Genomic DNA, 13,888 nt, shown 5'->3' with positions numbered 1-13,888 from the left:
AAGTAACCTTTCTTTTATAGAATCATTTACTGAGTAGCGAACACAAATTGCAAGTTGGTCCATGACACTGACATCTTGTGTAAGTACTATCAACCATTATAGATAAATATTTGCATGTAAGAATTTCTTCAATGATAATTTTTTTTATTGAATGACCAATAGGTTTAATTATTTTATCATTAATAAAATGACATTAATAATACCAGTTCCAAAAAATTTCCATGGTTTTGTGTTCGGCTGACCAGTGAATAAGCACCGTCTTCTTTTCCTCTGTATGGGATCCCTTGTGTTCCAATAAATAAAACAATATCAATTAATCGTTTAAATATTTCTCTACGATTTTTAACTTCTTTTGCATGTTGAGAAAAAACATAATTACGATTTATAAGATTACCAATATCATTGTTCAGTAAAAATTAAATAAATTTACCATAATACTTAAAGTAAAAAAATAATATTTTTTGGGCAATACCTACCAAAAATTTTTTATAAGTGTAGTTAAATGGAACCGGCGCTATTTTTTTTATCTTTATATTAGGATTTGTAAATGTTATTATAATGTTATATATGACTTTGATATGTGTTAGGTAACACAATTAAAACGGAAAACGGATAAGTAACAATAATAATTATATACCAATATATCACAAAAAAAAACATATACCTAATTAACTAAATAATATTTAATATAATATAATTTTACAAAGTATAACAAAAAAGAAAATAATATTTTAAATCCATTTATTTAAAAATTATTATAATATTAGTTTCGGAGAAATTAGTGGTGGCTTGCGGGTTTTATTACTTTTTAAGTGATGAGAAACGTTTAGTAAATGCCAATAGATTAAAGACAGTAGGTATGTATTTTTCCAAGGTAATTGTATAGATATAAAGTAAGTATTAGTTTATGTATGTAGGGCCGAATTTAGGGTTGTGGGGGCCCCAGAATCCACATAAGATTGAAATATAAGAATTTTTAGTTGATTTACATACTTTAAAACTTAACTCTAAAATTATATTACTGATGGGTAATTTATTATTAAATCAATTTTACTTATTGAACATAGTTAATACAGATTTATAAAATGTTAATACAATTAATAATTAAATAGTAAATACAAGTAACCTTTATAGTTATATCTTTTATTTTTTAATTTAGTACATCAAAACCATTGAATTACATTAGTAACTTGTGTTGTTATTAATGTAATTATTTCATCACAATATGTTGTAGAAGAAAGGTAAGATGTATGACCACTGCCCGGATTTCCATGTTGAACTATATGATTGCTTAGAAAAGGGTCAAATTCAGATATTAATTCTAATCACATCATAAAATTACCATTATTTTGACTTCCAAATTTTTCCACGGAACCTCTAAATGGAAGACCACGACTTCCCAGTTTTTTTATGACAGCAATAACCCGTTTCAACACATTTTTCTAATAAACTATTTCATTATTTATTTGAATACAGAGATCACTATCTATTCTCCCAATATTATTGCTCCTACGTAAAAATACTATTTGACAGTTAGTATGTTCCTTAGAGACTTCATGTTGTTTTTACAATCTTAATAACGTTTCTCCAGTCCATTAAACCTTCTGTAGCAAGTTTAGTAGAACGTCCAAACATTCGACATGGGATACAAAATAATGCATTTTTTCTACGAGTCACGAGAATAAATTAAAAATTTTCTAAGCTGTTGATCCCATTTAAAAGTTTCCAATAAAATACACTTTTTTTTAAGTATCGCTTTTTATTCCCAAACTCTAATTTTGTTGATAATAAATCATATAGTCAATATTTTGTTTTATTTCTTTTAGTAATAAGCAGTAGTATGAAATAGCCGATTCTGAAACCTGAGCCCTGAGCCCTGAGCCAACTGAGCCAACTGAGCTAACTGAGCCAACTGAGCCTCATCCCGCACCCGCACCCGCCACTGCCACCGCCACCACCGCCACCACCACCACCACCGCCTCCCACATCCTGCTGCCACCGCAACCCGCCACCGCCTCCCACATAACGCTGCCACCGCAACCCGCCACCACCGCCACCGCCGCCACCGCCTCCCGCATCCCGCTGCCACCACCGCCACCGCCACCGCCACCACCACCACCACCACCACCACCACCGCCGCTATACCATTATAATTAAAAAATGCCCCCACCTATTATAGAGACTCCTGACTGAAAGAGCCGTTTAGTCCGTCTGCTGCGTTACACCGTTGTGCACGTATTTTTTCTTTCCAAGTCTTTAAAATTTTTAGTGAGTTTTTATTTTCAAAAATAATTTTAATCATGGCTGGTTCAATTGGAAACATGGCTGCAGTGTACAAGAAGAATTTTACTTATGTACCTCCATCACCACCGACCAAACTTATCAAATCTACATATTACACACTGGATTTTGCGAACCGTAAGTTTGTGCATATCGGTATTGACCCGAGCGAAAAATTCCAGGTCGTTGTACATTTTTTAACCCCATCGCGGCATGTCAAAATAACACCGGATTTTCTAAAACGTATATTTTCACTGATGGGTAATATGCTGTCATTCGTATTGGAGCAGACACTAACATATAAGCGCACGTTATTTTTGGAAACCGAACTTTATAAAATATCCAGTATGGTGTATGGCGGAGAAAATGTGATAGTGATAGAATCAAAAACTCAGGACGGGTGCAGAGTACTGTTGAATCGGAAGGACCTTCAGTATTTGGAATGGTGCATATTTGAAACGATTACACGAAAATCAATTATGACACAACCAGCTGTCTTAAAACAATTCGAAATGTTTTTAAACTATATCAATGTTGAATTCACCAAAGTTGATTCACCACCGAAAAATCATGAAGAAATGGTTACATTTATCAAAAATCTACGCGACGAAAGTGTAATTTCAAAACTTCCAAAAAATGGTGTAAATTTCATCAGTCAACTTAAGATGTATGCTTCATCTCAATTAGCCGAACATTGGACGCAACGATGGAGCGGAGAAATGTCGCCAGAGGTAAATCTATATATTATATCACTTTTAAAAATATTTAATGTATAATTATTATTTTATAGTTATTCACCGAATCCGAAATGAGGCTCATATCACCATTGTCGCCGCCTCAATACTCGAGTATGTCTCCAATGTATGATGACAATGATTTCGGCCCTTCGCAGGCACAGGTAATTTATAACTTATATAAATATATATTGAAATAATTTAAGTGTTTTAATTTTATAGGCAGCTGACGAGGATCGTGGTATAGATGATTTTTTAAGGCAAATCAACCTTACACAGGCGACATGGGCACCAACCAAGTCATTGGTAACATTTAATTTTCAAAATAAATATATATATATATATTAACAAATTATTATTTGTGTAGCTTATTGATGATCCTGGCAGCTTACCACCGGTGATCGTTGATAATCATTCTAAAGAACATGATTCGGACAATTTTACGCAGCACCCCCTATGGTACAATAACCATATAAAATCTCCGACGACGAGCCTCGCAGTTGATGAGAACGACGGTCCGACGTCTTTCAACCACTCGCTATCTCTTCTCGGCTTCACGGGTCAAAAGTTGACAAAAAAATCAACCAAGCGGAGCGCAAAACGCAAGCTGTTTGAATAAATAATAATTATTGTTTAAATAATTTTTGTGTAAAATAAAAACAAGCGTGATACTTAAACAAGTTTTTTATTTATTAGATTAAGTGTTTACAATTTATATTTAAAAAAAAGGTATAACATTTTTCCAAGGTATAAAAATAATTATAAGATATTTACAAGGTATATAAAAATAATACAAGGTTTACAATTTTCTAACATCTCCACTAAACGGATTGTAAGTTATAATCTGGTCATGTAGTATTAAACAATAAGCTGCAGTTTTTTCTGGAATAACTGTGTCCGTTTCAAAGTCTATTCGTAGGTCCACAGTCGATGATTTCACGTTATCATTCTGGTACGACAAATCAACAACGACGATTGGCACATAGTTTTGAAAAATATGTTTTGATAACAATGGTTCGCAATAATCTCTTTCGTAATACGATTTTTGAAAGTCTGTATAAGCTTTGTAGAGTATGCTAGTGGTATTATTTTTAAAATCAGCTCGAAAGTCTTCATATGGATACACCTCGAAATTTAAGTGCACCTTAAGATTTTTTAGTTGACAGTGATCAAACCGCCCAGCGTCGGTTTCGATATTGTTTTTTCTACTTGTTTGTAATCCAAACAAAACAAACCTTGGTTTTTCCAGTAAGCTGCTAGACTTAACAGTCCACGAATGAGATGTGTTTCTAGGGAGCACCGGATATTCGCATACATCCCAGGTCCTGAACGCGCACGACAGTGTTTTACGAGAATCTAATACTTTCAATAACTTTAATTTTTCTTTATCACTGACTTTGATAATAGGCATCTTCCAAGTCACCTTAGTCAGTTCAATTGTAATTTTTTTATTTTTATCGACGGCAGCGGTTGCGCCTTCGCCCACAACATGTATCGCATCAAGGTCGGCAGATGCGCGATTTAAAATCAGTTGCTGATTGCAATTGAGTAATATTTTTTTGTGATCTTCACAAAATCCGAAAACATGTTTTAGAGGAATACACCCGGAAAATATATTATTGGTCATAAAATTTTTGTTATCTTCACTATCCATTTCCGAGTCCCAAGCCGCATTCTCTAACTCATTCAAATCGTTTGGAGTGTACGAGCAGTATGCTTTCAAACATGATGACACTCCGGGTGATTTCAATTTTTGTATTTCTATTCCGTTTATTTCATATCGCATCTCGGAGAATAAAAATACCAATCCGTTATTTGAAAAACGAACTTCCCCCGCTGCATCGGCCGGTTTGTTAACTTTTCCCTCGATGTAAATATAACTCTCGCACGGCAAAGTATAAGAATCCATGTTTTGAACATTAATTCTAATTTCCTCAATGTATGATAGAGCTGAGCTTGAATACGGCGTGAACGAATGGTAACTGTTTTGAGTTATTTTACAATCGTCGACATAGTCGGCCGTCACGTCTAAATATGAGTCATCCATCATTGCAACGAACGAAGAAAATTTAAATTATTTTTCGTGGGCTTGATATTTTTCGGCTTAGATGTTGATTTCTTAATGGTGGGCGGTATACTGACGGGTTTTTTGATTGTAGCTCCTTTTATATTAAATTTGAGTGCCATATCCACGGGTTATTTGTAAACGAACAGTTATTGGCTCACCGCGTAGATTAATCAGACAATCGTTCTGATCTTTTAGCGCGATATTCACTTTAGTTATTGAAGTCGTATTGAGACCGTAAAAAACTGGATGCCTAGGTACCTCAACGATTTTATATCCCGCAGGTACAGTAGGATAAAGCTCGTATATGATCTGGCTCGGTTCTCCGTCACAGAATGAGCCGGTGATTAAATTACACTCTACTTTTATACAGTTTATTTTCATTATGTTGACAATATTTTCAGATTCGTGAGTAGCGCCAGTAGTGTATAGCACATTTCTAAAACCTAGCAATTTCGCTATGCTATTCTCGACCCCTAAATCGACTTCATGACTACACGATATACTACACTTTAATGTTCTGCTGTTTGCTTTTAACTCAAAAAATCTGACATAGTCACGCATCATGTTTTGTATAATAGACTCTAACTGATCCAACTCATAAGTGCCTGTAGGTATAATAACGTTATCGTTATTATTGATTATATTACGAAATCTGATAGTATTGCAACTAGGTTCTATGTTTGGTATAGAATTATTTGTCTGTAAACTCAAAAGACATATCTGGGCAGTATTTTCTACTTCCAACGGTGGAAAGATCTCGCACGACAACTCGCTCGAGTTTCCGTTTAACGTTAATGTGAACATGATAAACGGACAAGTGTCCGCAGTTTGTAGTATTATATTTCTGCTCTCAGCTGTAATTTAAATGTATGTCGCATCTGTGAAAATATTGTTGTACTTCAATTGGAGGTGGTAAATTCCCAAAGCTATCAAAGTATTTGACTTTTTTTCCGATGTTTTTATACGCTACCCAATGCGTTCCTGTACCACTTTCAGCGTCCAAGTTAACAATCGCCGATTCTTGACGTTTAGGGCGTTTAGACAACTTATCTCCGATGAAATGAGGTATTTTCATTAAGCGAGCGATTTTTATAAGTTCGAAATCGTACAACGCTCTTCTGGGTAACGTGGCTATTAGTTTTTTGACTTTCTATATTTTTTTGCTTTTGGACCACTTTTATGCGGTGTTTCTATTTTATACGAGTTGCCTTTATATGGTGTGAGATATAGTCCTTTTCCCAAATGAGATGGTGTGTTTCTATTAAATTCATTAGCCACTTTCACAACGTTGGCCACACCACCAGTCAGGGCTCCTAGAGCTGACAACCCTGCGAAAATCGGTATGAGTGGCAGCACACCGCCTTTTTTCGGAATATTTATTGTTCGTGGAACTTTGGTCTTCTTAATTTTGAATGTTCTTCGCGCGACGGCTACACATTTTTTACTTAATTTCATCAAGTTTTTTTCACCGACATTTTTTTTGATAACATTTTTAGCTGCTTTGATCGCTGCTTTGTATCCATAACCACTACCTACTTTACGTTTTGCTTTCATGGCGGTAGTTACACCCCAAGCTACAGCTTTTTCTTTTAGACTGGAATCTCTCGACTTGAATCTATCCCAGGCTCGCTGCTCTAATATATAATCAGCTTTGTTACGATCTGCGATAGAGTTACTCTGTTCGTACGCAATATCGTGATCCCTACAAGCAGAGTCCAGTGGGTTTATACCTTTATCGCCTCGAGCTAATCGTTTTTTTTAATTTGTGCCAGGCCCACAGTATTGATATCCTAAGATTAAAAAAATAGTTAGAAAATATAATATTATCATGTTTAGAAAAAAAAAAAAATACCAGGCACGTGCAGCTCGATTGGTAATTTATTTATAAGCGTGTTGATAAGCCCACCGCCCTTATTCTTGGTGCTTCTTCGAGCGAGTGACATTGTGTACTGATTACGTTCTCGTCGTTGCTCAGTTATTTATAATGAAGTTCATCAAACAAGGAATAAAACTCACAGTTGAAAACGTGGATCCTCCTATATCGTTTAAGAAACAGAGACATGGATCGCTTCTACCTAATACGATACGTGCGCTTATCGTGGGCCCTTCTGGTTGTGGTAAAACTAATTTAATATTTACGTTATTAACGCATATAAACGGAATAAGATTTCACAATGTATAAATATATTCAAAAACATTGGATCAACCTAAATATAAAATGCTAAGTGATATATTATCGGGCACTGATGTTGGATTATTTACGTTCTATGAAAACGAACAAGTTATTGAACCTGAGAAAGCTTTACCAAACTCTGTGTTTATTTTCGACGATATTATTACTGAAAAACCAAAAGATTGCGAGAACTTACTTCTCCAAAGGTCGTCATAATTTAGTCGATGTTTTCTATCTGGCTCAGAGTTATTCAAAAGTGCCAAAACAAATTTTGCGCGATAATGCTAATTTTATTGTATTATTCAAACAAGATGAGACTAATTTAAAGCATGTATACAATGAGCATTGCTCTGGCGACATGTCATACTCGGAGTTTAAAGACTTTTGCACTTCGTGTTGGCGTATGGGGAGATTTGAGTTTATCGTCATAAACAAAGACTGTGAACGCGACAATGGACGATATCGTCATGGATTCGATACATTCGTCGTTATATAAAGTGTTGTTACTGTGGAAATGCTTCATTCACAGTAATGGCTGCCAGTGGTGATGTACTCGGAGAACTGGTTAAAGCCAAAGAAAATATTAAACGCAAGTATACAGCATTAAAACAAGGAAAAGCAGAAATTCATTCATTAGTATCGGAAACATTAAGTCCGATTATCGAACCATTGAAACAACGTTTCGATCCATCAACATTTCAAGCTCCGTCCGTTAATGAAGACAGCATAGAACATAGTGTTGGGGATTCATTCAAAATAAACGACTGGTATAAGTCTTACGATATAGACAAAACGTATGGGCCTAAAATACAATCAATTGGAAGTGTACACTTGGGTAAAAAAGAAATTAAACTCGTTGATAATACGTTAACTATCGATGATGTATCGTACCCACTAACACAAGGACTTGGTAATTTAATATTTTCAAAAAATCCTAAGCTGTATACCAAAAACGATTTAAAAATATATAAATCAATATTAACTCAAACGTCAGCTCATCTTAAAGCAGACGGAACAAAAATTAAAAGAGGTGGAAATAAATACACGGATTTAATCCAAAATCTGTTTCCATCGGACGCTGGACTGTCAGTCAAATTACAAAAACATAATTTAGTATACTGGAACGATCCTAACGAGCTAGTTGATAGATTGAAGTTACTATTGGCGTCAAAAGCAGCTGATAATACAGGAGTTTTAAACGAAATAATCTCGATTTTCGAAGAATTGCGTGAAGCAGGGATAATAAAACGTATTCCAAATGTCTAAACGTGAAATCTCAATCGAATTACACAAACCAGCTAGAAAAAATTATACAAGGCGTAGGGTTAATGTTTATGGCAAAAACGATATCTATGGCAAGCTGACTTGGTCGAAATGATACCGTATTCGAAAAAAAATAAAGGGTACAAGTATATTTTATGTGTGATAGACTGTTTTACGAAATATGCTTGGGCAATAGCGTTAAAATCCAAAACTGCTAAAGAAGTTTCCAGTGCAATGTCTAAAATACTGGTCAAACGCTCACCAAAATTATTACAGCTCGATAATGGTAAAGAATTTTACAATTCAACATTCGATGCCTTGATGAAGAAGCACAACATGCACAAGTATTTTACGTATAGTACTATGAAAGCGTGTATTGTAGAACGTTTCAACCGCACATTGAAAGAAAAAATGTTTAGAGAGTTTACGGCACGAGGTTCACACGAATGGATTTCTATTTTACCTTCATTGATTAACGAGTACAACAACTCAAAACACAGGACCATAAGCATGACACCAGTGCAAGCTGATGCAGATCCAACGACAGTCAAAATTAAACAAAGAAAAATTATTGATGGAAAAATTAAATTTAACGTTGGTGATAACGTTCGTGTAAGCACATATAAAGGTGTATTTGCAAAAGGCTATTTGCCTAGCTGGTCTACAGAAATATTTAAAATTGCTAAAATTAATGAAACATTACCTACCACTTATCAATTGCAAGATTATACTGGAAAACCAATTGCTGGCTGCTTTTATTCAGAAGAAATATTGAAAACAAACTATCCAAATGACTATTTAGTAGAGAAAATTATACGTAAGAAGGGGGACAACATTTTTATGAAATGGCTAGGGTTCGATAATACGCACAATAGTTGGATAAATACAAGTGATATGAGGAAATAGTGTCAGTCTAGCTACAGACATGAACGTGTTTGGCAAGTTCTCAGTCTAGTGAAACAAATAAATTTTTAGTAAATTTTGAACAAATTATTAAATCGTATTCGAATAATCTCGATAAAATTGAGCATTTACTTGAAGAAAATCATAAATTTATTCTAATTCAAGAGGAACAAACAGAAAAGTTAGAATTAACGTGCATAGAGATTACAGAGCATATGACAAGAAGCGAAATATCATTACAAAATATCAAAGAAACTATAGTTGAGATTAAAAAAATAATACCAGCTATACTGAACCGCCTTAACACTATAGAAACTTATTATAAAGACAAGCCATAATGTCTTCAGCCATCTTGGACATGCAATGCGTTCTTGGCTTGAACAATAAATACAAGATTAAAGAAATGTCTATAGTAGACACAGAAACTTGGGCGACCCAACACTGGATTTTTAAACATTCAAAATCGATGGAGGACAACAAAAGTCGTAAAACTAACAAGTGGCTGGAACGTAATTATCATCAACTATCTATAGAATATGGTGACATAGAGTATGAAGAAGTCGGTAGAATATTTAATTCATTAAAATTCAGATGCATTTACGTCAAAGGCGAACAGAAAAAACAAGTTCTTATGGAGTATATACCACACGTCGCACTCGTCAACATTGAAGACTTGGGCTGCCCTCGTTTGGATCAAATATGTGATGACGAAACTTTACCTTGCTGTATTTTTCATATGGGTTTTAATCCAAAACAATGTACATTTTACAAAGTATTTGCTATAAGGAAATGGTTTATAAATAATTCATAAAAATTTAATTGTAAATATACAATATTTTTTTGTCATGTAATAAACATATATTATATTTTAACTTTGTGTTTTTTATACATGGTTATAAAAAGGTTAGAATATTTATATTTTACACAAATATATACATTAATCAGTATTATTTACAAAAATCAATATGTACGGGTTAGGTTAGATGTATAAAACGCTCTCATTAAATCTTAATCTTGTTCACTCCATTTCACTCCTTCAGCATCCACCTCAGAGTCGAGTTCCGGTCAAACGTCATCTTCCTTATAAAATTAAAAATATTATAAGATAAATTAAAATATACAATTGTATTAGCATACTCTATAGAGTAGTGGCCGTGAGCCAAGGTATGTATTTTATCGTCCAATACCACTCTCTTATCATCAAAACTGTTGTAAGTTAATTTGTTCATCTTTATAGTATTAAGTTGGTGATTGAATGATCGAATGGAGAAATTTTGATGGTAGAAATCGAAGTCAGTTTCACCGAATAAACACTTTTTATGATTTTCAAACGTCATGTGATTTTTAATAACATGACCTCGGATGCCTTTCGCTTTGATTTTTTCTTCATCATCCAAAATGTATGCATAGGACTTTGCTCGAAGGGCTATAAATTCTCTCATAATGTGCCCATCTGTTTCATCAGAAAATAGCCCGGGAATCTTCTTTCTCTCAGCAATGTAACACGGACTATTATTTATTATATATTAGGATTTAGGACATTATGTTATTACTAAAATTATTTTTACTATGTATTTATACAATTTTTAATGTAGAATTATTATTAATATAATTATTATTATTTAATTGTTCTGTAATTGTATTGTGGTTATTATTGCATCGTTGACGACAACGAGATTACGTAATTTCGTAATTGATTTGTTTTATTATTACTGAATAAGTGTCAATTTTTATTATTTTATTTGCCATATTTCACGGAGGTAGTCATCCCCATAATAATGAACATATTTTTTTTTTTTAAACCAGTGACTAATTTTATTAAAATGTATCGAGTATTTAGTATCGCGATACTCCAAAGCCAAGTATCGAGTACCATCTAGTATCGCGATACTCTAAAGTCAAGTATCGAGTATCTAGTATCTCGATACTGCTTTTTGTGTATCTTGCACAACCCTGTATAGTGTATATAAACTAATTATTCAAACATGCTTACTGTTTTTGTTGTAAAATGGTTGCTAAATATGATTAGTTATGGACTTATGGTTATGTCGTGTAAAACAGTTTTTGACATTTTATGTCTTTGCTTTACCACATAGAATCGAAATCGAAAAACGTTACGTTACGAAAAAAATTGCAAAACATCATTTTTCTCATACGAGATTCGAACTCGATATACTAAAACATATTATATATTATCTATCTTTATTCTTTATCTTTATTATATAGGTATATAAAAATTTCGTGTCACCATGCATGTTCGCAATAAACTCCGAAACTACTGAACAGATTTTGATAAAATTTGGTAACCATTTATAATAGGTTTCAAATTAAAAGATAGAATAGTTTTTGTTCAATATTTATTTTTATTATTTATTATTAATAATATGTGGCGGGCGCCGTGAATATTTTAGAACGGTCGCGCCGCGCGGCAGGTAGCTATTACCGCGTGTCGGGTGGAATGTTCTAGAATGTCCACACGCGCTGCCTGTCGCTGCCCCGTTAATATAAATAAGAGATATCGTCCTGTTGCCACGTATTCCACTGATAGTGTCAGAATATCCAATACCGTTTAAAAGGCTCCAATTTCAGATTGTAACGGAACATAAATATATTCATAACGAAAAAGGCTGATAACAGAGCCAACAACTATTATTTACGACAACCAATCATAGCGTAGGACGAGTACAACCAATCACAGGACAGAACGAGAGTAAAACGCCACATTTTGTACTTGGAAAGGAATTACAAGCACTTCCGTACATCATATAAACATCAAATGTACATCAACGGTTAGGGGAAGTCAAGACGAAGACAACCATACCTTCCCCATGGTTGTAACCCAAAAAACTTCGGAGATATCAGCAAATCCATCACGAGAGAAAACACAACATGCATCCGGATAGTGGATGTGTTTACTAGTCGGGTACGGATGGTAGTACTTATACTAGTAAGATTCGGCATAGAAACACACTCCCATTTCTCCTTCAAACTTTGACCCGAAGAGTCCTCAAGAGATTCGATCAGGGAACGACGATCGACTCGATCCCGTATGCAACTCTCCTAGAGCATCGCCACAAACCGATCGTACGATCCAACGACGACTCCGACTTCGATCCACGGAATTCAAGTGCTTCGACCGGTGAACGATGACCGACGCGATCCCGTGTGCAACTCTCATAGAGCATCGCCACAAAACGATCGTACGGTCAAACGACGACCCGACACCGACCCCGATCCACGGCCTACAAGAACCCCGAACGACGATCGATACGGCTTTACGGTTCCGTGTACGACTCTCATAGTAGAGCGTCGTGTCAAACGATAATTCCGGAACATCGCTGGTTGCTTATATATCTTTGTCCACAGAATTAACTAGGTGGTAACCTCTCGTTATATCCGACGTCGGAGAATGGCTATTGGCTTAGACCGGAGCTTCAACGTGGATACTCGATGCGCCATCAAGAAATTCGTGTGACATAGAGATTTGGCCCGGCGGAATGGCCAGCAACGAGGATCTTACAAAATACAGACAATAACGACCAACCGGATGCGAGGATTAACCATTCGGGCAAACAACTCGAAGACGTAACAAGTTACAAAATAAATTGTTCTTTTCAGGACAGCCTTGATAGACTAAGTCCCCCCAAGCGCGCCTGCCTAGGCCTCGCTTGACCCGAACCACGGTTATCTACTAAGGTTGGAGCACGGCACGTTATCACATGTTGAAGTGGCGTGACTATAGTGAACTAAAAGCGCTAGTAGTAGTCGACCCGATTTTTATATGTTAAACATACTAAAATTTATAGTTTTGTACTACTTAAACGTAAACCAATTATTTTTATTGAAAAATTGTTTGAAGTAAAGATGTTTGATATTAAATTGCTCATTGATTCAACTTGGTTAGAATTATTTAATTAATAAATAAGTCTGTAAATAAGGTTTTTATAACATAAGCTTAGGGAAACATCTCATAAATGAAATTTTCAATTATGAAAATAATTATTTTTAATAATATAACATTTTTAACAGATTTAATCACGTTTTATAATTGATCATTTATACTTCCAATCATTTCTTGAATTGTATGTTAGATTCTCGAATCCTAGAAAACATAAATTATTGTTATACCGAAAAATATTTTTTTAATAATTAATACTTTAATTATTAAAAAGCAATAAGCTAAAGCCAAGCAAGTATAAGCAAGTTTAAGCATGTATTTAATGTAATTTAATTATCATGTTTTATGTATTATAAAGTTTAGATATTTTCTTTTTTTCTCTTGATATTTTTTGTAATTTAAGGTTTTCTTGATAAGTATATTGGCGTAGCCTCATTTGAATAAAATAAACTAAAATTTCTGTATAAATTTCTTCATTTTTTGGCACACAAATTGATGAACTTTTTCAGTATTGCTCTTATAACCTGAAGTGCACCCAACTACACAACATTTAACCATTTTATAATTAC

The 13,888-nt window shown here is 34.3% G+C and overlaps 2 protein-coding genes across 2 annotated transcripts; one reads left to right on the top strand and one right to left on the bottom strand.

The window, feature by feature from the left end:
- The first annotated feature begins 2,300 nt into the window (after positions 1–2,300).
- LOC149061019 (uncharacterized) lies at positions 2,301–3,633 on the top strand. Its single transcript, XM_089216183.1, has 4 exons — positions 2,301–3,011; positions 3,071–3,178; positions 3,237–3,320; positions 3,382–3,633. The coding sequence occupies exons 1-4, from the start codon at positions 2,301–2,303 to the stop codon at positions 3,631–3,633; spliced, it is 1,155 nt and encodes a 384-aa protein (XP_089072309.1).
- Positions 3,634–3,813: 180 nt separating this feature from the next.
- LOC149061018 (uncharacterized) lies at positions 3,814–5,061 on the bottom strand. The gene has a single exon (XM_089230811.1). The coding sequence runs from the start codon at positions 5,059–5,061 to the stop codon at positions 3,814–3,816; it is 1,248 nt and encodes a 415-aa protein (XP_089086937.1).
- Between the last annotated feature and the right edge of the window lie 8,827 nt (positions 5,062–13,888).

Source organism: Diuraphis noxia, unplaced genomic scaffold, assembly GCF_037042655.1.
Source record: "Diuraphis noxia isolate RWA-SAM2 unplaced genomic scaffold, SU_Dnox_SAM2 contig0001, whole genome shotgun sequence".
NCBI classification, from domain to species: domain Eukaryota; kingdom Metazoa; phylum Arthropoda; class Insecta; order Hemiptera; family Aphididae; genus Diuraphis; species Diuraphis noxia.
The sequence above is the reverse complement of the archived record's forward strand: the minus strand, read 5'-3'. Positions and strand labels throughout refer to the sequence as shown.

What these genes read in the sequence shown, in the direction of transcription:
- LOC149061019 (XM_089216183.1), top strand. Translation starts at nt 2,301, where the DNA reads ATGGCTGGTTCAATTGGAAACATGGCTGCAGTGTACAAGAAGAATTTT. An exon ending in GCGGAGAAATGTCGCCAGAG is followed by an intron (nt 3,012 to 3,070) that starts GTAAATCTATAT and finishes ATTATTTTATAG; the next exon opens with TTATTCACCGAATCCGAAAT. An exon ending in GGGCACCAACCAAGTCATTG is followed by an intron (nt 3,321 to 3,381) that starts GTAACATTTAAT and finishes TTATTTGTGTAG; the next exon opens with CTTATTGATGATCCTGGCAG.
- LOC149061018 (XM_089230811.1), bottom strand. Translation starts at nt 5,061, where the DNA reads ATGGATGACTCATATTTAGACGTGACGGCCGACTATGTCGACGATTGT.